Here is a 24,151-nt window from a genome sequence, read left to right on the forward strand (position 1 = left end):
TGACATTTGCATCATTTTGCAGGGAGCATAAATAACATGAATGGCACAAAAAAAAAGGCACAGGTGTCAAGCGAAAGCCATGGCCAACTTGAGTAGAATTTCACACTAGTAGTTCCGGTGAAGTTCAGACATGCATTGAACAGGCAGTCAGACACGACCCAGTTCATGGTGTGCTAAATCTGACCTTCGATCTTTAGTTCCATGAATCTAATACAGACATCTAATTTCGATTAGGTGAAGAAAGTGCGAAAGCATCCCAAATTTCCATACTAATCGGTGGTGACTGGGAGTTATGTTCAAAACACTCCATGCTGTAGCTGCAAGGGACCTTTCACCTTTCCCACTCTGAATCTGGGTGTGGGCGCTCCGCCCTGGGCTTGCTAGCTGCTGGTGGACTTGGATGGTGATTAGTCAAGACCTGATCCCAGCCCAAGATGTGCGGCAATGCGAACTGCAGACACACACACACTCCAATCAATCGAAGAACACAAACGAAGCCTTATAATTGCACAGTTCCAACGAAGTAACATGTAAAAATCCACAACCTCAGGCAGTCTGTCATGGAAAACATTGTATGACCGCTGCAAATGTCACTATTACAGCATGATAAATTAACAAAGCTACCTAGTACTAGTGATGTCACTGATGAACAAATAACAGAGCACATTGACGTAATGCACACTTCAAGTTTATACTGTCTGGTATAAAGTACAGCATATCATATAACACATTAAAACTGGAAGCTATAAAAATAGTATGAACTAATTCAATATAAAGCTATGATCAAATGGTAGTACACCCAGGGACGGAGACAGGAGTAGGGCGGCTAGGGCTGCAGCCCTACTCCTGATTCTAAATATGCATTGAAATTCCATTTTAAAACTTCAAAAACTAGAAGATAAAGACAAAATTATATAAATTCAACTAATTGAGCCCTATGTTTAAAAAAATTCTGGTTCCACCACTGAGTACACCTAATGTATTGATCTATTTAAGCTTAGTGTTGGTAGGGTATAGACTAGTTGGACGAAACAATGGCTCAGAAATAGATTTTACAAATGGCAATATTGAAACTTACACTCAATGTTGTGCGCATAACTGCAAACTCAGCTTTTGTGATAGGGAGTGAAAGGCGCTCAGTTGTCTTCTGCAAGTTGTTCAGAACAGCTGCAAAGAAGATTTTGTGATGTATCTATCACCAAAAAACATGGTGGCCAAGTTGATAATTTCTTATACTCGTCTAATTTCTGGCAGTCATTTTAAGAGTTCACAGTGACAATTGTCAGAGTCAGACAAATAGAACTTTTAACAGAATAAACTGCGCTATTGATTATTATACATTTTTTATAAGTTAATCAACTTTATGTATTATTACTACTATTAGGTATTATAGCTGTAGGTTGCCACAGGCACATGCCATAGCTTAACATTCTACCATGTAAAAATGTCGACCAATCACAGGCATAAAATTCTTATGAAACAACGTTAGAATAATAACTCGTCTGAAGTCAACAGATGTGCCTAATGAAAGTGTTAGAATAATAACTCGTCTGAAGTCAACAGTTGTGCCTAATGAAAGTGTTCGTTAAGGTAACCAGACTGCCTGGACACTGCATAAAGCCTTTGAAGCAGACAATTTAATTATACAGTATTTACGTAGGCACTCTGAAAATGCTAACAACATGGACATTAATATCTCAAGACAAATGTCGATTGAGTGATCAAATCATCAGATAACATTTAACCAATGGCAATGTCATTATTGAGCATAAAAGTACAGGGATATAATGGTGATAAAATCAAGCATGACTGATACGATACTAAAGCCACATACTTATATTCAGAAAGTATCCACTGTCATTGCCAAGAGGAGTGACTGACAATGATTTTTTCACTTGGCCTTCGTGACTAACAAAAAAGGGGAAAAGGTTAGAAAGTCATGATTTCAAAGCATAAAGCATCTTATGCACAGTATACACTATTACAAAATTCTGACAAACCTTGATTTCATGGAGGGATCATGGAAAAATTCACAAGATTCAGCAGGCCCAAGACTTATCAAGCTTCCAACTTCAGTTGGTGACAGAGCAAAGATCTGCATAATAGATGTCGCAGATAAACAAAGTCCATGTAACTTAGTTTTAGAGGGCAAAGAAAAGCAATCTGATCATTATTCCTGTAGGCAGTGCAAAAAGAAAATAAGTGTAGAGCAGAAGTGATGAAAATCTAAAAAGAGAAAATCCCAGCAGTCTTTGTTACCAGATATGATCCTATGATCAACACTAAAAAAAGTAGCAAGAAGGGCTTTTTTTCCTCCCTCCTCCTTCTCATGAATGAAGTTAAGTGAGCAGATACAGTTACATCATGTGTACTGTAACTATTAACACGGTGCACTATTAGTAGCAAGCATCATGCAAACTCATTTGCACTATGTTATGCGCTTATTAAAATGCATATTTTCTCGAGAGAATAGCCAGCATATAAAGCAACAATAATAACCAATATGTAATGGATCTACACAACTTTGGTTTTCATAAATAAAGATTTTCCTCTGATACATTATTTCATCCCAAATATGGATATAAACCTTGGTATGACTAGTGATTAGTCAATGGGCTGGCAGATGTCACTGCCAGGAAAGATCAAATAATCAAGAAATATTATTACCTGTTTCTTCGAATAATCATATTTCCTTTGTCCAACAGCCGGGAAAAACGTCAGCATAACTGATCCATTTCTGCTCACTCGTGAACCTCCAGACTAATGAAATCGGCAAGTTAGATAGTGCAAGTTAGGCATTGTAAGCTAGAAGAACACAAACAAATAGAAATGTACATACTTCCAGTTTGCTGAAGCTAGGCAGTACGGGATGCATAGAAAGTGCAGCCTTTCCCTTGAACACAGTGTAGCTTGCAAATTTTCTACCAGATGTGTTCTCTACACAAAGATAGTTACCAATATGTTTAGCATATAAAATTATGATAACATTAGCAAGTAGCAACATTGATCAACAATCTAAAGGAAAAAAAGTCTTTACCGTCTGCTGACAATGTTGAAAGAGCATGTTGGAAGGTCAAAGAACCACTCCAGAGAGCATCCTTTAGGTCAGTGACTCTCCTGAGAAGAGGGAATTATACACTTATTGCAGCAGGTGGAAAGACGCAGCCATAACACAGCAAAGGATTGACCTGAAGATATCATTCTAAGATAGGTTGACCATACTACTTAAACTGTCATTCACTATGCCCATGAATTACTACAAGACAAATCATGAACTACAAAAAAAAAACGAATTAACAGAATGAACTTGATCAGCTCCAAACAGGATGCTAACTTATTTGCAGCACTAACTTCATTCCTTACTAAATTTCATTGCAAGAATCTCACTCAGAGTATGTTTAAGTCCACGAGTTCAGTTTGCATCTGGAAACAAGAGAACGGTATTATCCACGCACGACTTGTAACACCACAATAACAATCAGAGCAGCACCTCCGACCAATCCATCGCCAGTCAAACAGGGCCCCGTGAGTCAATCAAACCACGAGACGATAGTACACTCTCCACACTCCGCACAGATGCTGCCATTTCCTCGGAGCGAAACCATAATCTCCCACAGCCTCTACACCCAAGTCAGAACCGAAAATCCACATCGAAGCAAAACAGAAAAAAAACACACATAACCCTAATCCAAACACCGAAACCTGAAAACCCCCCACCCACTTCGCCCTCGATTGTAGAAGGCACCGCACGATGCCCCCAACCACCTGACCCACAACGGCCACACCACACCAGCCCTAAGATCACTGCACACGCTGCCGCTCGGCGGCGAACCAACGAGCCAGTTGGAACCACGGAGCCCCAGACGAGGCCCCGCCTCCGAATCGCACCAACCGACGCACCAATGTCGCCGCCGCCGCCGCCGCTAGGGCAGCCCCGGGAGACGGACGCCATCCCCAGCTTCGTGCCGGCCAGGCGCGCGCGCGCGCGCGAGAGAGAGAGAGAGAGAGAGGGCTAGGGTTTAAGCTAGGGTTTGGGCGAGGCAGACCTGGAGGAGGAGGGGGCGAAGCCGAAGCGGGAGAGCCGCTGCATCGTCGCCGTCGCGTTTGCCCTGCGACCGAATGGAATTGGGAGAAGAGAGCGGACAACGCGCCGCTTGTGTCGGGAAGCCGGCGGGCGGCGGCATCGGTGGCGGCGCCCGCGGGCCTGGTAGATGGGCCACCAGCCCACTGTCCAACCAAGCCTCTTCGGCCCAAAGGCCGTCGTTGAGTGTGGGCACTGCATGTCTCGCTATTCACACTTTTTTTTAGGAAAAGAAATCTCGAAATTTTGGGATGATGTATGAGAGGTTTAAAACAGGTATACTACCTTCGTCATTAATAAAGTGTTGAAACACAAATTAAGATAAATTAAAATAATCTAAGTGTCTCTCGTTAAAGAAAAAATAATATGATACTCCCTCCAAACTTTTTTATTTAACGTTGGCTAGTTTAAAAATATACTAGCCCGCGTCAGACATTTGTATATGGAGGGAGTAGTTGCGTAGGTGTCTATGTGAACCGTGAGAGTAGATAAGTCATATTGAACGGATAAATGCATATGTTTACACATAGTGAAGTCATTTTTGGGACAAATGTTTGAGCCTAAAAATAAACTTAGCGTCCTTTGAACAAAGGATTGGTTTTTCTATGCTCGGCTCTCATCTCTTTTTACTTGCATTCTTACCAAAAGATCATGTGTTTTTACTTTTTTCTATTTTCTCAAACCTCATGGGCCCTTGTTTTGGGGCTTTGGGGCAGAGGGAGTAGTTGGCATAGATTTACTTTTATCATATTATTAAGAATTTGATTTACAACATTTTTAAATTTCTCAGGAAAGAAGTTTTTGAAAGTCGATGGTTCATTTCTTGAATATTATTAAGATGTATGATGTTAGCTGCTATATTTATTGCAGCTAATATCCGTTTATATTTGCTCTAACACATTACATTCATCTTTCGAGATCGATGTTCTGCTCAATTACAAATTTTAATCACAATTTGTAGTCATCGAGGCATCCGTCGATCAAAATACATGAGAAGTCGAGAAGAGATCGGCCGGGGGAAAAAAAGAAGATGAGAAGTTGAGAACGTCGTGGCCAGTGATCATTAGTTGGCCTTCTTGGTGGTCGGCGAGCTGTCGCCGCCGCAGAAGGTGTTCTGGCTGGCGGCGGCGGCGCCGCGCACGACGTAGTGGCCGAGCGACGGCGTGGTGGTGGTCTCCACGCGGTTCTCCGGGCACAAGAACTCCCTCGCCGACGCGCTCTCCACCTCCCGCTGGTAGTCGTGCACCAGCACCTCCGTCTCCGCCCCCTTGGTCCGCGCCATCACCGCCGCCGAGAAGATCGCCGCCATCCTCCCCGGCGACCCCTCCGTGAACCTGCGCCCCATCACCATCAGCATCATCCATGGCCGGGCCCCATGCCCATTCAAGGTGGGATCGAGGTGTGTGCAGCACATGTATGAGCTCGGCTTACCCGCTTGGGCCGTCGACGAGGATGACGTCCCAGGAGACGTCGTAGAGCTGGTTGGGGAGGTCGTTGATGGCGAGGCGGCAGTCGGAGAAGAGGAGGTTCTGGACGGGGCGGCAGTCGGCGGACCGGGAGGCGCGGGCGGCGTCGAGGAGGTCGGGGAACTCGCGGACGGCGGTGGCGTAGGAGACGTCGTACGCCTCGAGGCCCGGGTGGGCGCCCTCCAGGTGCGCCACGTAGAAGGGGTTCTCGTCGAGGAACACCGTCCGGCCGCCGTGGTTCAGCGCGCGCCACAGCGGCGTCTCCGCGCCCAGCCCGAACACCAGCAGCCTGCACGGCGCGCGCCGCCGGAGCACTGACGCGATTGCGCGCACGTCCTCCTCCGGCATGCTCGCCGTCGCGTTCCCCGCCGCCGCCGCGTACTGCACCAGCGCGTCGAACACGTACGCCGGCAGCCCACCCGCCCCCGCCCCCGCCGCGGCGCCGGCGCCGGCGGCTGCCCCGACGTTGAGCGTCACGCGCTGCGGCAGCACCACCCCTTCCGACGCGGCGCGCGCCGTGGAGAAGACGGTGAGCAGGGACACGCAGGTGAACAACGCGAGCACCACGACGAGCCAGATGCAGCAGCGCCCGGAGCCAAGAAACGCCATGGGCGACGCCGCCGACCCCGGCGACGTCGCCCCGGACAGCGACACCACCCCACCATACCCCATCGGCTTGTTCGACGCCGGGTGCACGACGAGCAGCTTCGGCCCAGCCATCCCCTTCATCTCCTCCCTCTTCTTCTTCCTCCTATCCTCCTTGCCGCCTCAATGAGACACACACTGACCTTAACTTTGCTTGTGTTCTTGAGTTGAGTATTTGAGGGAAGAATAGCTCACACACCAGACATGGCTGACATTTCAGATTTTCAGGTTGGAAGAGAAATGGGGGTTGAGAGGGAGTTGGGACAGGCAACAAAGCCAAGCTAGCTTAATTAAGCAAAGCAAAACAAGCCTTGAGATGGATTAGTAGTTGGCAATGTTTGGCAAGAAAGCAAGCTTAGTTAAAAAGGAATTCCTGCAAGTTTGCTTCAAAGTGGATCAAAAAAATTTATTAGGTTTTGATGGCACTCTTATGATTTGGACACAAGAGCTTTCTTTCTCTGAAGAAGACTAATTCCATACTCCATAAAATATCATCCAGGATTTCAGGCCTCTAAATTACTGGAGTAGCTATTCAACTGAACTGAACTAGCATGTGTTAAAGTGAACATACTGGCTTCTAAATTATCAGATCATGAAAGAAGTGAGGACGGACCCATTGTTTCCAGTATGGAACACACAATGCCAGTACTCAATCAGCTGATGATGAGGAACATCATTACTTGCTTGAAAAGCTACAGAAGATGGCTCCAATTTTTTTAAGGCAAGCAGCTAACATCAAGCAAAAAAAAAAGTCACAAATAGACCATATCATGTTTGGTGAGAAAAACATTTTGAAGAAAAGAAGACTGAACCTCCTTGACAGGGGTGCTCTGCTAGGAAGATGCTGTCACTTAACACTTGGGATTTAAGTCACAGGTGTGGCAGGAACTACAACTTTTGTAGATGGGAGGTGCCTGTCCATGAGTCCATCTATATTACTCTGTTACCTTCAAGTGAAGCCTCAGCAAGAATCCAAAATAAAACGGCATGATACACAAAAAGGACACTAGCTACTGCGGTAACACCTCATGCCAAAAAAAAAAAACATGAGTTGGTCATGGGCCTAACTAAACAAGATTTACTTGGCAAAGTTAAAACATAAGGTGGAACTAAACATTTAAGGATGGTAGCAGGTAACCAGGTATGATAGCAGAGTTTTACCATCTTACAGATTTGCATATCACAGCTTATGGGATCGTGGTATAAGAAGGAACCTTACCTGCTTATGGATACTTCACTACCAACACCAGTTGGAAAACGAAGCCAAAAGGGGCACAATATCATTTGCTTACTCCAATACTCATTTTCTCCCCTGTCTGAGTCGACTGAATCGGCGGATCTGACAAACATGAGGGGCAGATAACAATGCCAAACATATAGAGATTTTTTCCATTCCACCAGTATAAAGTACAGCATGAACGGATTACAGGTAATGGATAAGGCAAGTTTTATCGACACAATGTCCAACATTGGCAACGCACTTGCCTCGATGAACAGAAGGTGTATCTCAAGCATCAAAATCTCATGGGTACCACGACCATTGCCTGGGGCGGCCACAGGTATACAGCAATAAGGGCGCCACCAGGATCATGCGATCCCACACCAGTAGGCCAGGTGCTCATCTTTGCGCGAGGTGCTAAACAGCCCACCACATTTCAAGCAAATGAAGCTGCTGCCATCGGCAAAGGCATCTAAGATTATCTGTTTCCTTCCACTCTCGGCAAGTATGCAGACTTCATCAGAATCCAACATCATGACAGGGTCAGATCCAGGTACTTGTTGAGGGTTATTGCCTGATGACTGCGCCTCTGCTATAGCACACTGTGCAAGCAAAGAAGCAAGATCATCAACACTAGGGCTGGGCTGTGATCTTTGTCTGTAGAGTTCCCGTGCCCGGTTCAGCGTCTGCATGAGCGCTTGTTCACCACCTTGAGATCTTATGGCCAAGAGAATCTGCATGATTTTGGCAGTTGAAAATCAATAAAAGGAAATGACTTGAATTAACAGAACTAGAAAGTTTTGATACAGTCTAAATTTGTGATCACATCTTTGATCATGTCTTTACAGAGAGGTCCAGCCATTTTAGCTGTTGTCATTAAATGTCTCAACAAAATTGTGAAAATATATCAGAAATGTACTGACTAGTTACTAAAAAATATCATCACACATATCTGGGAACAGGACAATGGAATTGAAATGAAACTTTGGAAGCACCTGAAGAACAATCAAAATTGCAGGTGGCATTAAAAAACTTAACAGATTTATCAATTAGCTTATTAGTTTTGTTATCTTAAATTGAAAATTCATCAGCAAAAGTAAATATTGTAAGACATATCATACAATGTAGTTTCCTTTGTTCTCATTCACGTCTTGTGTAATATCAAGTATCATATAGTACATCTTAAGAAAGTTATAGTTTGCTTTCTGGACTAGCAGAATAACCGACCAAGCTGTACATGCATATGAGTTAGGAGACCAAAGTGCTCAATGTAGAAACTATAGACACAATACAAGGCTAAGATGCATCAAATCTATTCTTGAATTCAGATCATGCACCAGTTCATGATTAGAATTCTTCCTACATAATATATGGTCTCATAGAAGTTCAATAATTAAAACAGCAGAGATAAACTACAAAACTAGCAAAAGGTTATCTATCAGGTGATGGAAATAATCCAATTTTGACAATAAGAAAAGCTTCGCTGACCGAGGTAAAGCTATGAGTCAGATAATATCTTTCTAGCGCCCTCCTTCAAAAACAACCTCTATGTATACTAAATACCAAGAGTAGGCCGTGAAAACATTCCCATTTTCACCTTAACCAGATGTAGAGAATTCTTAAAAGTTCTACACAACATAAAGGAAATAGAAAAATCAAGAAAACCCTGTAATAATTGAGGAAAAAATGGAAAAGTAAATTGTGTTGGGAATAAACTCTTAAAATTAGCTGGAAACATCAGAAAAGGAAATTGTGCAGTAAAGGGAAAAAATGTTGGTGCAGTTGCGGAGGAACTCAAACTCAAATAATTAATTTATCAATAATTATTGCACATTTGCGCGGGAAAATCAGCAATAAACCCAAATTAACATTATGGTACTTAAAGGGATTAAAAGATTTGCATGACCACGCTAAATTGGTTCGACTTCCCCGCCTTTCCATGACCGAAAACTCATTTGTGAACGGTAAGTTGAATTAGTGATGGCGTAGAATCAATACAATACTATGAGCACCGGACATAATGGAACTGTGCATTTCGCTGTGAATGCATTGCTGCCCAATCTTCTTCTCTCTAATGTATGGCTATTTGACAGTGTAAGGAACAAATACATAGTCCGATAGCCAAAAGGATAAGTGAAAAAGGTGAGAAGGCAGACGAGCACCTAACATCTTCTAGAGCGGATCATACCTAACAGATCCCAAACCCCGCAGTATAAACCCTAAACCTAGAACGAATCACAACCAACCCCTTCTCTATTTGTGCATAGCATCCCAAACTGGATTCCGCCATGGAGAAGGCTATCCTAAGCGAAATCGAATCACAGAAAACACCGTGATCCTCTAATCGGATAACCAGCCTACCACCCCCGAGGTAAAAATCCGAGACGCGGACCACGAGAATTTCCCATTCCAGCATCAGCCGAGGGATCGACGCGGACACAACAATGACGCGAAAATGGAACCGAAATGTAAGCAAGCAAGTCGCGAAGGGAACGAGACGAGAGAGCGCCTCACCGCCTGCAGCGCGAGCGACGGCTTGCCCTCCTCGAGCAGCGCGCGGGCGCGGGACAGCATGCTCCACCCCTCCCCTCCGACCACCGCCGCGGCCGCGGCCGCGGCCGGCGGAGGCTGCTGCGGCGCAGGCTCCCCCTCCGCCTCCGCGCCCTCCATCTCGACGTCGTACGGGTCCATCCGCGTCGCGTCGATCGGCCGGCGAGAGGTGCACAGCGGCGGGCGGCGGCGCCTCCGGATGATTCCAGGTGCGCGGCGAGAGTGCGTCTTCTTATCGAGGGTTCTTGTATGGGTTTCTTTCTAGAAAGAGGCGAACTGAAACGGAAACTACTGCCAGCCGTCCCCTGCGGCTGCTACGCCGGTTTCCACCTTTTTCGTCCGCTGCCCGAATTCAATGAATTTATCATTTAGGTAGCCAAATTCTAAGCATATTTATCAATTTTGAAGCATATATTGGACTATCATTTTAAATTAAGGGAGACTCATGAGGTATATCGTTTAAGAACTATATATGATACCGAGGTATCAAGTATCAACCTATCATATTTCAACGTGAGTGTTTTCTGGTATTTTTGTTTTAAATAGCTACTTCAACGTTACTGTTTTCTAGCGTTTTGTTTTAAAATAGCTACGGGTGTAACATTTTACGAGTATAAATTGTACTGAAATATCTATAACATATAGAATAAATAAGATGCCATGAAATACTGGTAATGTAAAGGCATATTAACTATATCATTTTGAATACTGTGAGCAATAAGGTTAATATACTAGAGTTGCTCTCGCTATAAATTGGTAATAATTCATGTCATATATACATAAAATTATATTTACAACTAAATATGTTAAAATATTTTACTTAAAATTACTTCTGTTTGGATTAAGAACTCAAATAGCCCAGCGACAAAACAACTTCTTTCAAGAAATGAACATGCTCTCATGTTCCAATATTTATAGTCATATTTAAGAAAGCTAAAACATATGGATTAATGGTTTATGTATTTTGGTGATAGCTAAGAGTATACACGAATGAACTAACTTCTAAAATGTATTCCTTTTGTTCTATAAAAGTACTTAAGAAGGTTTTAGGGGCAATTTCGTTATTGCCCCCGTGTTGATCTCTAATATTGATTTTACCCCTCTTTTTAGGGTTTTTATTTTTACTCCTGTTTTTTTAACTCAATCCACAGACTGCCCTATTTTGGATGGAGTATATTAAGACTGTCCCTATTTTAGATGGAGTATACTAACGGTGTTAAGTTAGTCGTTAAAGTACTATTTTACTCTTTATCGGAAATTTTATTTTTACCATCGTATTCTTAATAGTGATGTATATATTGATTTAGAACGGAGGGCAAAAACACAAATGATAAAAATACAAGAATGAAATAAAATTTCCGGCAAAGGCTAAAATGGTACTTTAACGGCTAATTTAACACCGTTAGTACCCTCCATCCAAAAGAGGGGCAAACTTTTGATTGAGTTGAAAAAAATAGGAGTAAAAATAAAAACCCTAAAAAAGGGGGTAAAATCAATATTCGAGTTCAAAATAAGGGTAATAACAAAATTGTCCCAATGCTTTATATAATGAACTTTTTGCACAAAACACTATGTTTTATGATATTAGGAAATGTGCAAATGAATAGTCCCTCAATTATTTTAATAGATGATATCATTGACTTTTTTATCATATATTTGATCATTTGTATTTTATTTTATTAGATTTATTCCTAAGTAATTTTGCATATTTTTTAATATAGGATGAATGGTCAGAAAAAATCAGCAGCGTTGTATATCAACATGAGGGAATACAAAAAAAAAAAAAATCATAGACATACACTATACATGTTTCAGGCCATATATTATTTATGATGACCTTTTGTTTTATTATTTCAAATCACATCAAAATCAAGAGTTTTCTATTTTATGAATATAGGCCATATATTTCACAAAACTAGCCGAAAGGAAATGATAGTATGCAATCCTTTGTTTAAAAAGACTCCTATAGATTTTTTTTAAGACGAAATTTCTCCACCTTTCTATGTTTTTCTTATAATTCAAAGGGCCTACATTTGTAATATGCGTATATTACGTCTTCTGATTTTCTGCTCAAATTAGTAAATCAATTTCAACAAACTATTTTTCCCTAAGAAAAAAACAAAATTCAAGAAATTTTTTTTAAAAAACACGATCTCGTATTCCCAAGTTCCTTGCGCCGTGGCCGCCAGCACACTGAACAAGTACACTCCCCACGGCCGGCGCTGCCCCGACCGCCGGCGGCGGAGCCCATGGCGGAGCTGCGGCACTCGACGGCGGCGGCGGTGGCGGCCCGCTCGTCCAACTCCCCGGCGAAGCGCGACTCCGACGCCTCGGCCGCCTCCTCCCCCTTCGCCTCCACCTCCGCGCGCGGCCGCGGCGGCGACGACGGCGACGACGGCAAGGACGCCCACCGCTCCTCCCCTCTCCTCCCCCACCACCACCACCACCACAAGCGCCCCACTCTGCCCTCTCCCCTCCGCTCGCTCCTCGCCCTCGAGGACCCCAGGTCCCCCTCCGTCTCCTCCTCCTCCTACCGGATCTCGCTCGCCATCCTCGCGTTCCTCCTCCTCGCCGCCATCTTCTCCGCGACCTCCGTTTGGTCCCGCCTCGTGAGTTGTTGCTCCTCCCCTTCGTTCCTCCTCCCAACTCAAATTCAGTTCTCATCAGGCTCCCGACTTACCAATGATGCTTGTTTCTGATCCTAGAACGCGCCCTACTTGTGCCAGAAGGATGGGATCACGCTGCACTGCCCTGAGGTGGAAGTGTTCTTCATCTGAATAAGAAATTTTCAGCGAATGTTGTTTGCGTCAGAAGCTTTGATCTAAATAATTTCTTTGTTTTGGGTGCAGACGAAGGAACCCCCTTCACTGTGGGAGAATCCACGTGCTGCCACCACCTCCTGGAAACCCTGTGCAGAGCGCCGTAGTAATGAACCATCAGGCAAGTCCAGCACTCGCATCGCCTTAAGCGAACAATGCATCATTGTCACTTAGTTTAAAGGCGGTGTAATCTTCATTCTATTAATCAAGACTCTGAAGTGAGAAGTCACTTATCCAAAATTCTTTGGGATCTGAGTGATTAGCGATGGCTCCATTTCGATTCATAATTTATCGAGCTAGTTAAAGTTTCAGTCTCCAGTTTTATCTGAGATTAGATCAAACTGTGATCCATAAATCCATGCAATGTGGCTAGTTTATAGGACATGACTCACAAATCAATGTCGTGGATGGTTTATGAAATAACATTTTGTGAATTTAATCCATGTTAACAGTTACAAAGTACCGCAGACATAAGTTAGGCCAACATCCATTGTTTCATGTAACGTGGTTGATTTATGAGACGATGTGTGGCAAATTCATTCCATACAATTAACTGATGTGGGAGTAAACTTAAAAGGCAGTTCACATGCACATCCTTCTGTTTTTAGTGAGCAATCTGATTACATGGGTTAACATTCATAAATAGAATACTTTCCTTGTAAATTACTAGGATAGGTCTAGTTAACCCTGTGTAAACATAACCTGGTGTTTCTTCTTGCCATGTTTCCTATATTGTCTCTTAGAAACACAATGATTTATTGCAAGGAAGCATCCTTCAAACCATGTGATACACACATGCTTTTGCTATGTATAATTGTGACTTCAAGTATCATTGAACATCCGGTTCCTGCCATAAGTGACTATATGATATATTTTTATATCACGCAGATGTTCCGTCTGAGAATGAAACCTCTGGATATATTTTCATTCATGCTGAGGGTGGACTGAATCAGCAGCGCATAGCTGTATGTGCACTCCTATTTCTCAGGCTTCCTCTCCATATTGTGTCTGAGTTGTTGAGTGCTAAATGTTTGTACTGATCCTGCAATTGTTTGCTGCCCAAGCATCTATTTATTACAAAATGCTAATGCATACCAGATTTCATTATTGGAGAACTCTTTGTCTTATGAGGTTTGTTTGAAAAGAACAATTACAGTAGTCTTTTAGTACAATCTAATAATTCCTCTAATAGCATGAGCTTGTCATGATATACACAAGGAAAATGCTATCATGTTGCTCAGTATTATTTAAATTCCACACCCCCAAATGACCGTGCCCAACATTGAGTGGAAGTAATTAGTTTCCTATTGTGGCGTCGAGTTAGAATTAAAGCAGAGGCCGCATGTTAATTTCAATTATCTTGTGTTTTTTCAGATATGTAACGCTGTTGCAATTGCTAAGATAATGAAGGCAACACTTATTTTGCCAGTTCTAAAGCAGGATCAAATATGGAAAGACCAGACGTAAGTGCTACTTTTCAGTTCTAATGCCTTCCTACTTGTCTCTTTCCCTTTATAATAGCTAGGCCATAGTAAGATGAACTAAATTTGCTTCACTAAAGTGCTGTATTGCTCAGGAGCCAGCACAGTGTCCACCTTGAATGTGAGAGTTCAGGAAATATGAAAAAAGTTGTGTTCTCCCTTGATTTCTTACCCACAAATCTGAACATTCATGTTAATCTCTGTAATGCTGATGCATTTATTTTTAACAGTTCAACAGCTGTCATGGAAAGTTAAAATTGAGTAGCTTTTCTGCATGCATGTGGGACTAAATGTAGTTGGTTCTGATTTTATTCTCATACTACTGCCAGACGATCAAAGTATGTGCTTACAGTGTCCATTGTAATATTGCACCTTTAATTACTCTCCCTTGAAATGTCATGACAATGCAATGTAAGGGCTTGTTTGGTACTTTGGTTCAATAACCTACCAAAATATTAATAGTGCCAAAGTATGGGCAAGTTTTGGTACTACCAATTCTTTAGTTCCGTAGAGTTATATTTGGTTGTGTTTGGTTTGGTGCCAATTAGGATCCAAACTATAAGTAGAGTCTAGAAAGTACCAAATTGAACATTGGATATGCAAATGATTTGGCTTCAAACCAAAATCACCATATCTACTACTCAAACTACCAAAATATTGTATGGCACATTTTGGCATCATCCAAACAGGCCCTAAATTAATTTCTATAGTTGATAAATCAGATAAGGGAACAATTTTATTTTTGTTGGAAATTTACCAAGCTAGTACATGGACATCAAGAGTTCAGATTGAAGTTGTTTTAGAACATTTCGATTTATAGTAATGATCTTGTAAGAACAAAAGTTTGTGATACCATGCTTACTAGGTGTTAAGTTTAGTTCCATATTGGTACTGAATCCTAAACCTGGACCAATTGCAACGGATGAGTCACAAACTCGTGATTTTCTTAGTTGTAGTATCACCTGATTTGTTTCCTTTAAATGTATCACGTTTTGGCATTATTATTTTGTTTGTTAACTGCATGTATCTTCTATGCAGCAAATTTGAAGATATCTTTGATGTGGATCATTTTATAGACTATTTGAAGGATGATGTACGCATTGTCCGAGACATTCCTGACTGGTTTACAGAAAAAGATGAGCTCTTTACCAGTATAAAGTAAGTGATATGCTTTCACTTACTCCCTGCCTTGACTCTGAACTACCTTACCTTTTAGATATTGATGTTACAACATGTGAACATTGTTGACAATGAGCTTGGCAGTAACATTTTCTGCCATCATATCATTTCTTTATGGATTAGGTGAAAAAACTAAATTACTTCCATGCTGTTATACTGTAAATGTCATGTGTTCTTAGGCTCTTAGCTACTCAATTTAGGAATCGGTTTATTTTATTTAAAAGGTTTTCTTGAGTACTCATTGGAAGTCCAGAGGACCATCTGAGAGATATTCATCAAAAAAGTTGTTTCAGATTGCTGTCAGCTTCTTCTTGATTGTCTTTGTTTTCATCAGAAGAATAAACTGATGGGAGAGTACATTTTCAAATAACTGTTACAGAATAAATATTGCCATCCTAAAAGTTCAGTTTAAATTTCCAATGCCTACATTTAGTGGAATCAACTATCAAGTGACTATATCTTCTTATAGCGAAGTGAAATATATGATTGAATCTTTCTTTCGCTAGCTGCTGTCCTGCATTATTCTCTCTGTTTGACATTGATGCTTATTAATTTTACTTTTTGATTTCTCATTCATTGAATACATTAATTTGCTTGTACATAGATTTATGTGTTACTACCTATTTCTTGCATTATATTATACCTTTTATGTGTGTATATATGACTGTATTTCAATGATCTGTCACAGGCGTACTGTGAAAAACATCCCAAAGTATGCATCTGCTCAATTTTATATTGACAATGTACTCCCAAGGATCAAAGAGAAAAAGATAATGTCTATTAAGCCATTTGTTGACAGGTTGGGGTAAGTCCAACAGAATGTGATGATTGTCCATAAGTTCTGTTCCAAAATCTCAGTCACAAACCCTTAATCAGCTCTATTGTCCCCTCTGATATACTATAATTTAGCATATTCTGTGCATGCCACGGAGCATCCTAAGCCTAATGTAAATGCTTCAATTTCAGGTATGACAATGTTCCCATGGAGATCAACCGACTAAGATGCAGAGTTAATTATCATGCACTAAAGTTCCTGCCTGACATTGAAGAAATGGCTGATAAGCTAGCAGCAAGGATGAGGAACCGAACTGGCAGCATAAATCCATACATGTAAACTAGTCTAGAGGCTAGAGCCATCTTCTTCTTGCCCAATCTAGGTGTAGTTGGCAACCTAAGTTCATCTCTAATCAATTGTACTTCTTTCTGAAGGGCCCTTCATCTGAGATTTGAGAAAGGAATGGTAGGGCTGTCCTTTTGTGATTTTGCTGGGACACGGGAGGAGAAAGAGATGATGGCTGCTTACAGGCAGAAAGAATGGCCAAGGCGCTATAAGGTCATCCAGAGTTCTTTCTGTCTTTAAATTTTGTTGATGTAAAGCACACATGGTTTATCATGCTAACAATTTTTCTCTTTCTTGTATTCCGATGCAGAATGGATCTCACCTGTGGCCATTAGCTCTGCAAAAGAGGAAAGAAGGCCGTTGCCCTCTTGAGCCCGGCGAGATTGCTGTCATCCTCCGGGCACTGGGTTACACAAGAGGAACACAGATATACGTTGCATCAGGGCAAGTGTATGGCGGCAAAAACAGGATGGCTCCCCTCAGAAACATGTTCCCAAACTTGGTAAGCACTACACAGTCTCCCCATTAAAAACACACGTTCCAAAATGCAATCATGGCTTTTCATGCTCCTGAGTGGTGAAGTAGTAGCTGTGAATTGTGATCACTGAATACATTCACAGAATTTCGTTCTACTGACCCTGAAAACCATCCATGAGGCCTCCATGACTGATTGATTTTGGGGAAATTGCATGGCTATTTTGAGATGAGGCCAAAATGCTATCATGGCCTTCATGTTACTGACTGAAGTAGTGAACTAGTGATCACTGAAATCACAAATGCTCATTCTACTGCACCCTGACAAACATCCATTTGGTGATTGTTCCTGGCCAAAACTGTTTGTTTGTTCTGAGATGAGACCATATCAACGATCAAGTTGTCACCACGGTTGGTGCAGGTGACCAAGGAGGAGCTGGCGAGCGCGGCGGAGATGGCGCCGTTCCGGAAGCACGTGACGAGCCTGGCGGCGCTGGACTTCCTGGTGTGCCTCAAGTCCGACGTGTTCGTGATGACCCACGGCGGCAACTTCGCCAAGCTCATCATGGGGGCTCGCCGGTACAGCGGCCGCCACCGGCTCAAGTCCATCAAGCCGGACAAGGGCCTCATGTCCAAGTCCCTCGGCGACCCGAGCATGGGCTGGGCCTCCTTCTCCGACGACGTCGTCATCACCCACCAGACGCGCGCCGGCCTCCCCGAGCCCACCTTCCCCAACTACGACCTCTGGGAGAACCCTCTCACTCCCTGCATGTGCTCCGCCACTGCCTGAACTTCTGAACATTTTTTTCTTCTCAAGATTGAACCTGAATCTTCAGGCCTGAAGCTCGAGTAGAGTAGTATAGTGGAGTACTAGATTATTTTTCTTTTCTTTTTTGGTCTTCTTTTTTCTTTTTTTTGCTCATGTAGCAGCAAACTAGGGTCTCGTTTTGTTCAACTAATTTGTCTGTACTCTGTAGGGATGGGCCATATGATCTCATCTAGATCACACTGTGGTTGCAATAACTTGAGCTGAGCATAAAATGCAATTGACCTCTATTGTATTGCCCAATTCAAAAGCTGGTGTTGGATTGACCAAGCTGACCTTTTCGTAATTGTTGCACAAAAATACCACCCTTCAAAAAAAACGATATATTCGAAAAGTTATATATATAGGCTACAAAATATAACGCATGATGAAAAAATCGTAATAACAACTTCAAATTTAAAATAGAAAACTTAAATTTTTGTTTAATTTTTGTTTATAAGTATAAGCAGAAGAGAGATGATAACCTGTAGATTGCAAACACCACTTTCATGCTCTGTTTTCCGAAGGTAGTATAATTTATATGCATCAAATTAAGAAGACATATACTCGTATTGATAGACACTAAGATTTAAATCATCACAGATAGAATTGTCAAGTCGTTCTCACTAAGTGTAATTATTTATGCCTTATTTATATTGTACTTCTAAGATATTTTAACCTTATCTAGATTTATTGATCAATCAATATATATAATTTAAATATATATGTCTAGATATAACTAAAATTTCAAAATGGCAAGAGAGGCACCAGCGGTTTGGTGGATTCGTGAGTTTGACTCCACTCCACTAAATTCTAAAATCTGACAGTCTGTTATTGAGCACGTTTGCAAATGTGTAGTATGACCGATGTTCATGTTCCAAAATAACAGACACCCATTTGTTCGCTCCTTTTATATTTATAAAACCAAAATTTAAAAATTAAGAGTTAATTTTGAAGTTTTATTTAAATTTTATTTTTTAGTTTTAGCTGTAAATATATTTTAAATAGATAAGAGAATAGAGAGAAAAGTAATCAGCTATTAAAAATATTAATGTCTCGTAGCTAACCGTATAAACTGTACACGGAAAAAAAAAGACACAGCACAAGGCCTACGTCACTATGCACGCTAACACGCGGCAGCCGGGCAGCAACATGCACAGTCTCTGTTCGCCACGTACCCCACGCTCGAAAGCCGTTTTAAAACTTGTAGCCTCTCTCGATTCCCGGACACAGATCCATCACCACCATCGCCACTACTAGAATCTTCCCCACGGTCGGTAGAGATCGGCAATGGCGCAGCTGAGGGCACCGGCGGAGGAGCAGCGGCAGCAAGAGGCGCTGCGCGGCCACGCCGGCGACAAGGACGGCACCGGCGGCGGCGCCAGCGCCGGCGAGAGCAACGACGACGGCAACAAGCGGGCGCGCGCGGGGCTCTGCGGCGTGCTGCGGGAGCGCAGGGTGGTGGAGCTGGCGCGCGCCAAGCGCCGGCTGGTGGAGGTCCCCTACACGGCGACGCTGGCGCACACGGCCAACGCGCTCCTCGCCGCCCGCGTCTCCGCCGTCGCCGTCGCCGCGCCGCCGGGACACTGGATCGGCGCCGGCGGGTCCATGATCCTCGAGTCCGACCCGGCCACCGGCGCCGTCCGCAAGCACTACATCGGCATGGTCAACATGCTCGACATCCTCGCGCACATCGCGGAGGCCGGCGATGACGGCGCCGCCGACGCCGATGCTGCTCCCGGCGAGGCCGTTGACCTCGACCGCCGCATGGCCGTGCCTGTCTCCTCCGTCATCGGTCACTCCCTCGAAGGCCTCACCCTATGGACTCTCCATCCAAACACCAGGTATATATCTATACTATTATAAAAAGCGGTAACGATTCTGCCGGGATTTTTTGTCCGTCATCCTCCTGGACCGACCAATCGCACGTGGGCCGAGCGCTTTCTCCCGGCCTTGTTTGCGTATGATATTGGTACGTCGTTTACTTGGACCAACCAAACGCAACCAAACGCACGTGGGCTACCGTGCGTGGGCCGATCAGGTCGTTTTCTCTCGGCGTTGTGGATGGAAACGAGGACGAGCGATGCGACTGCGGGCGTGGCCCACTGGATGAGGAGGCTGGTAGATCGATCCGATCGGTCTCTATCTCTTTTTCTCTTTTTTATTGCTTAAATAGATGATATTAATGAAAATTTAACGGTCCAAATTTATTTGATCACTATCAATTCATTCGGACTTCTGATTAATGTAAACTTAAACTCTATTTTATACTACTTGACAAACCCTACGCTCTTCCACAGTCTCCAATCGTCGATTTTTTTATTGCTTAAATAGATGATATTAATATATATCCAACTATCTAAATTTATTCGATCACTATCATATCATATCACTTCATCCAGACTGTGATTAATACAAACTTAAAGTCTACTTCGCACTACACGACGAACCCAAAGCGTGCATTGGCTCCGATCATCGATTTGAGGAATGGTATAAAAATTGGCTCCGATCATCGATTTGAGGAATGGTATAAAAGTTAAGTTCTTTTACATCTCCTATTAATTGGAGTTAAAAAAACCATATTTGAACACACGGGTATTACAACTTAGCTACAATATCTTGAGGAAACTGCGATGGCGGTCTTGTCTTTCTTAACTTCGGTTCATGACAGGTAAGTCATCGTCTTCTATTGTGTTTCTGCTTTTTATGATGATGTCTACTTTAGAATTTGGCACTAAATAGTTGAATTCTTCGTAAAATAAAATAATAGTGTTATTTCCGTCCAGTTTTCTCCTATATTTGAAATTGTCCATTTTCCATGTTAAAAAATTCAAGTTTAAATGCAAAATCAAAAAAGAAGAATTACAAACATAGGCAATCGAGCATCTTTTATTGCAACGTATGGGTATTTTGCTAGTATATATATATATATATATCTTCTTGAACTGCACCATAAAAATCAACTCTTCCCTCGACAAAAAAGAACAAAAATCCATTCTTTCCTCCTGACAAAATCAGATTATAAAATAAACTGCACCAATTTCGTTTCTCATCATGTTGGAGTTAATTAATTGTTGATGTGTAAATAGTTAGATGACAGTTAACATGTGTAATATATATAAAAAAACAAAATTTTGGATTGATACATTGCTCTGAAATGCAAGTGCAACTAGGCATCTTCTTGAATTTCACCGTAAAAATCCGTTCTTTCTTGCTCGTAAAACCAGATCATAAATTTTACTAATTTCTCGTCTTAGTGGAGTTAATTAGTTGTTAAAATGTATAATTGCAATTACAGTTTGTACATTTGACAAAAAAAAAATGTTCTTGTGAGCTGCCAGTGTGCTGGATTGCATGGAGACGTTCAGCAAGGGGGTCCACCGGGCGCTGGTGCCGCTCGAGAGCGCGGCGGAGAACGTCGTCGCGGTGGAGCTCGTCGAGGCGGCGCCGGCGTACAGGATGCTGACGCAGATGGACGTGGTGCGGTTCCTGCGCGCGCACGGCGCCGAGCTGAGGGGCATCCTGTCGCGCCCCGTGCGCGACGCCGGCGCCGTGAGCGAGGCCGTGTTCGCCGTGGCGAGCAGCACCAAGGTGATCGAGGCCGTCCGGACGATGCGCGCCACGTCGCTCGCCGCCGTCCCCGTCGTGGACGCCGCCGTCGACGCGCAGATCCTCCAGGACGGGAGGGGGAAGCGGGTCGTCGAGACGTTCTCGGCGACGGACCTCCGCGACTGCCCCGTGGCGCAGCTCCGGTCGTGGCTGGGCATCGGCGTGACGGAGTTCAAGAAGAAGGTGTCCGTCTACCGCGCCAGCGGAAACGACGCCCGCGCCGGCGACGAAGAAGAAGAGCGGCGGCAGCGGAAGATGGTGACGTGCTCACCGGAGAGCACTCTGGGTGAGGCGATCGAGAAGGCGGCGGCGCACCACGTTCACCGGCTGTGGGTGGTCGACGAGGAGGGGCTGCTCGCCGGGGTGGTGTCGCTGACCGACGTGCTCCGCGTCGTCAGGGAGGCCGCCCTCGGCGAGGACCAGGAGCTCCACGACATCGTGTCGTCCTAGCCTCCTCCTCGATCGACTTAGAGCTTTGTGTAGTTGTCGAGGACAAGAAATGAATCTGCAACCGCCGCCATGGCGCCATGGTTGCCACAATGTGCTCGTTTTCGTCTTTAAACTTTGCCTGTTTCCATCCAAACTTGATCATGCGCTGGGAGGGGCGAGCCGGCAATGGCCATGCGCGTGGGGAATCCGAACTTGGACTGGGGGACCTGACAGCGCGGAGGTGTGCGCACCCAAAAAGAGAGATGATTGCATGGAAAAAGAGAGAGATGGTTGCATTAGAGCAAGTTAACAGTATAGCCAACTACTCCCTCAGATTACGGGGGGATTAACTATTCAATTGCAAATATAAAAATTTATAAGTAATACTTAAACTACTTTTATAATAAATAAAATAATAAACAAAATAAATAATATTTAATAATAAATAAAATAATAAACAAAATAAATATTTTCAAATCTTTTTCAATAAGACAAAATAAATAATATTTTCAAATCTTTTTAATAAAATAAGTGGTCAAACATTAAAATAACATTACAAACAGCCATGTAGTCGATGAAATGAATCATATGTAGTCAATTCTTATTCAATACTCTCTCCATCTAAGAAAACCCGATTTTATTTTTTCGGTTTTATGTCGATCATTTAATCATTCGTTTTATTTAAAAAAATTTAAAATACTAGTCACATATAAATTATTTTTTATGTTTTATTATCTACAAAAATTATTTTAAAACGGATGAAGTACGGGACGGAGGGAGTAGTTACGCTGTACTCTCTCTTATCTCCTTGAGGCGGCTTGTAGTCGGCTACCTCTTACGCGTCCTAATGCGCCCAAAATCGCCACGCTAGAACAAATGAGTGTAAAAGGCATTGTTGTTTCGGTACGGCCGGTGGCTAAAAGATTCATTTATTTATAGAAAAAACCAAAATTTTAGTTTTCAAAATTAATAATAAATAAATAAATAAATTTTAAAAAGTTAAGAAAAATACGCACTCGTGTGCACGTTCAGAATCCCAGCCTATTGGCCCAGTCATACGACCAAGCAATGTGCATGACGGAGGCCCAAATTCCACAGTATCCAGGGCGACGGGGGCCCATGACTCATTGGGCTTTGCTGCTAAGCTTGCCCAATTCCGTGGGTGAACAGACAGAATAGAATAGCTTGCTGCTAAGCTTAGTGCAGCGTCGTGGCAAAAATCGTGCAGCTTTATCTCAATTAGCTGCAAGTAATCACGATTGAGTCGATCGTCTTGCGTTATCCTTCGCAGCAGCGTGCAACGTAGCCATCCATCCGTCCATCCATCAGCGTGGGCCAGTGTGTTGTAGAAACGGATTATCCAAAGGCCTCGTCATCCGATGATCCCATCCCATCCAACCCAAGCCCGCACGCAAAGAGCAAATCAGCAACTGCAAGAGAAGAACGCCCGCGAATTTAAACCTTGCGGGGCCAGGGCATCACAACCCGTGAAAAACAAAATTTCGGCCACATTCGGATTCGGTTTCCCGAACGGGCTAAACGATTTAGTTTTTTAAAAATATTTTATAAAAAAGTTATTTTAAAAAATATATTAATCTATTTTATATTTTTTTTATAATTAATAATTAATTAATCATATACTAATCTATTTTCTCGCAGTAGATAACTTAAGACCGTAGAAATTGTAAACATCTTTTAGTTTTCTTTTTTGAATTTGATGGAGCTACCATGGTAAATAAGACCTTGTTCAAATCTTATAATGGGCTTTCGGTTGTTAACTTAAGACCTGCCGATTTCGTATAATTTTTTATATAAAAGTTTTCTTATCTGAATTTTCTAGGATAAAATTTTAATTTTACAATAATCTATCTATACATATATTTAAATAACTATCATAAAAAATAGAATTAGAATTAGACAGTACTCTCCCTGTTTTATAATCTCCCTGTTTTATAATGTAAGACTTCTAATATTATTTAGATTCTAATATTATTTAGATTTATATAGATACTAATAAATCTATATATATATTATATACATTCGTTTATGGATAAATTTAGACTAGTTGAGCGGCGTTCGTCGTCCCCGCCCTCTCTCGCCTTTCCCTCTCTTGTCGTGGACACGTCGGGTCTCTCTCGATCTCCCAACTTGACCGTTGCGTAGCCGTTGTACTGGCTTTTGTATTGCTAATAGTGCCTTCCCCCACACCGGTCCGGTGGTACCACCGCTCCTGCCTCTGCCTCTGCCTCCAGCTTCGCCATCCACAATCAAACG

At 42.8% G+C, this 24,151-nt stretch overlaps 5 protein-coding genes across 6 annotated transcripts; 2 read left to right on the top strand and 3 right to left on the bottom strand.

Annotated features, from left to right (window-relative positions):
- Positions 1-118: 118 nt before the first annotated feature.
- Positions 119-4,119, bottom strand: LOC102716564 (single-stranded DNA-binding protein WHY2, mitochondrial). The gene is made up of 8 exons (XM_006646840.2): positions 4,047-4,119; positions 3,038-3,117; positions 2,840-2,937; positions 2,668-2,760; positions 2,001-2,095; positions 1,835-1,908; positions 1,079-1,167; positions 119-451 (listed from the first exon to the last, which is right to left on the bottom strand). The coding sequence occupies exons 1-8, from the start codon at positions 4,088-4,090 to the stop codon at positions 332-334; spliced, it is 693 nt and encodes a 230-aa protein (XP_006646903.1). The 5' UTR covers positions 4,091-4,119; the 3' UTR covers positions 119-331.
- Positions 4,120-4,911: 792 nt separating this feature from the next.
- On the bottom strand, positions 4,912-6,678 carry LOC102711780 (protein IRX15-LIKE-like). Of its 2 annotated transcripts, XM_040520931.1 has the most exons (3): positions 6,200-6,677; positions 5,513-6,163; positions 4,912-5,415 (listed from the first exon to the last, which is right to left on the bottom strand). In XM_040520931.1, exons 1-3 carry the CDS (start codon positions 6,274-6,276, stop codon positions 5,145-5,147), a joined length of 999 nt encoding a protein of 332 aa, XP_040376865.1. In that variant the 5' UTR covers positions 6,277-6,677; the 3' UTR covers positions 4,912-5,144. The 2 variants fall into 2 exon arrangements, with proteins under 2 accessions (XP_040376865.1, XP_040376864.1); XM_040520930.1 differs by having other exon boundaries at positions 5,513-6,678.
- An 868-nt stretch (positions 6,679-7,546) lies between these two features.
- LOC121053548 lies at positions 7,547-10,267 on the bottom strand. Its single transcript, XM_040520932.1, has 2 exons — positions 9,926-10,267; positions 7,547-8,145 (listed from the first exon to the last, which is right to left on the bottom strand). The coding sequence occupies exons 1-2, from the start codon at positions 10,100-10,102 to the stop codon at positions 7,780-7,782; spliced, it is 543 nt and encodes a 180-aa protein (XP_040376866.1). The 5' UTR covers positions 10,103-10,267; the 3' UTR covers positions 7,547-7,779.
- Positions 10,268-12,120: 1,853 nt separating this feature from the next.
- LOC102712335 (protein PECTIC ARABINOGALACTAN SYNTHESIS-RELATED-like) lies at positions 12,121-18,114 on the top strand. Its single transcript, XM_006648268.3, has 11 exons — positions 12,121-12,570; positions 12,667-12,717; positions 12,811-12,901; positions 13,669-13,745; positions 14,155-14,243; positions 15,300-15,419; positions 16,129-16,245; positions 16,407-16,550; positions 16,650-16,773; positions 16,871-17,062; positions 17,456-18,114. The coding sequence occupies exons 1-11, from the start codon at positions 12,211-12,213 to the stop codon at positions 17,822-17,824; spliced, it is 1,734 nt and encodes a 577-aa protein (XP_006648331.2). The 5' UTR covers positions 12,121-12,210; the 3' UTR covers positions 17,825-18,114.
- A 1,015-nt stretch (positions 18,115-19,129) lies between these two features.
- Positions 19,130-22,011, top strand: LOC102712612 (SNF1-related protein kinase regulatory subunit gamma-like PV42a). The gene is made up of 2 exons (XM_040521436.1): positions 19,130-19,683; positions 21,181-22,011. Exons 1-2 carry the CDS (start codon positions 19,130-19,132, stop codon positions 21,896-21,898), a joined length of 1,272 nt encoding a protein of 423 aa, XP_040377370.1. The 3' UTR covers positions 21,899-22,011.
- The last annotated feature ends 2,140 nt before the right edge of the window (positions 22,012-24,151 follow it).

This window comes from Oryza brachyantha, chromosome 2, assembly GCF_000231095.2.
Source record: "Oryza brachyantha chromosome 2, ObraRS2, whole genome shotgun sequence".
NCBI lineage: Eukaryota > Viridiplantae > Streptophyta > Magnoliopsida > Poales > Poaceae > Oryza > Oryza brachyantha.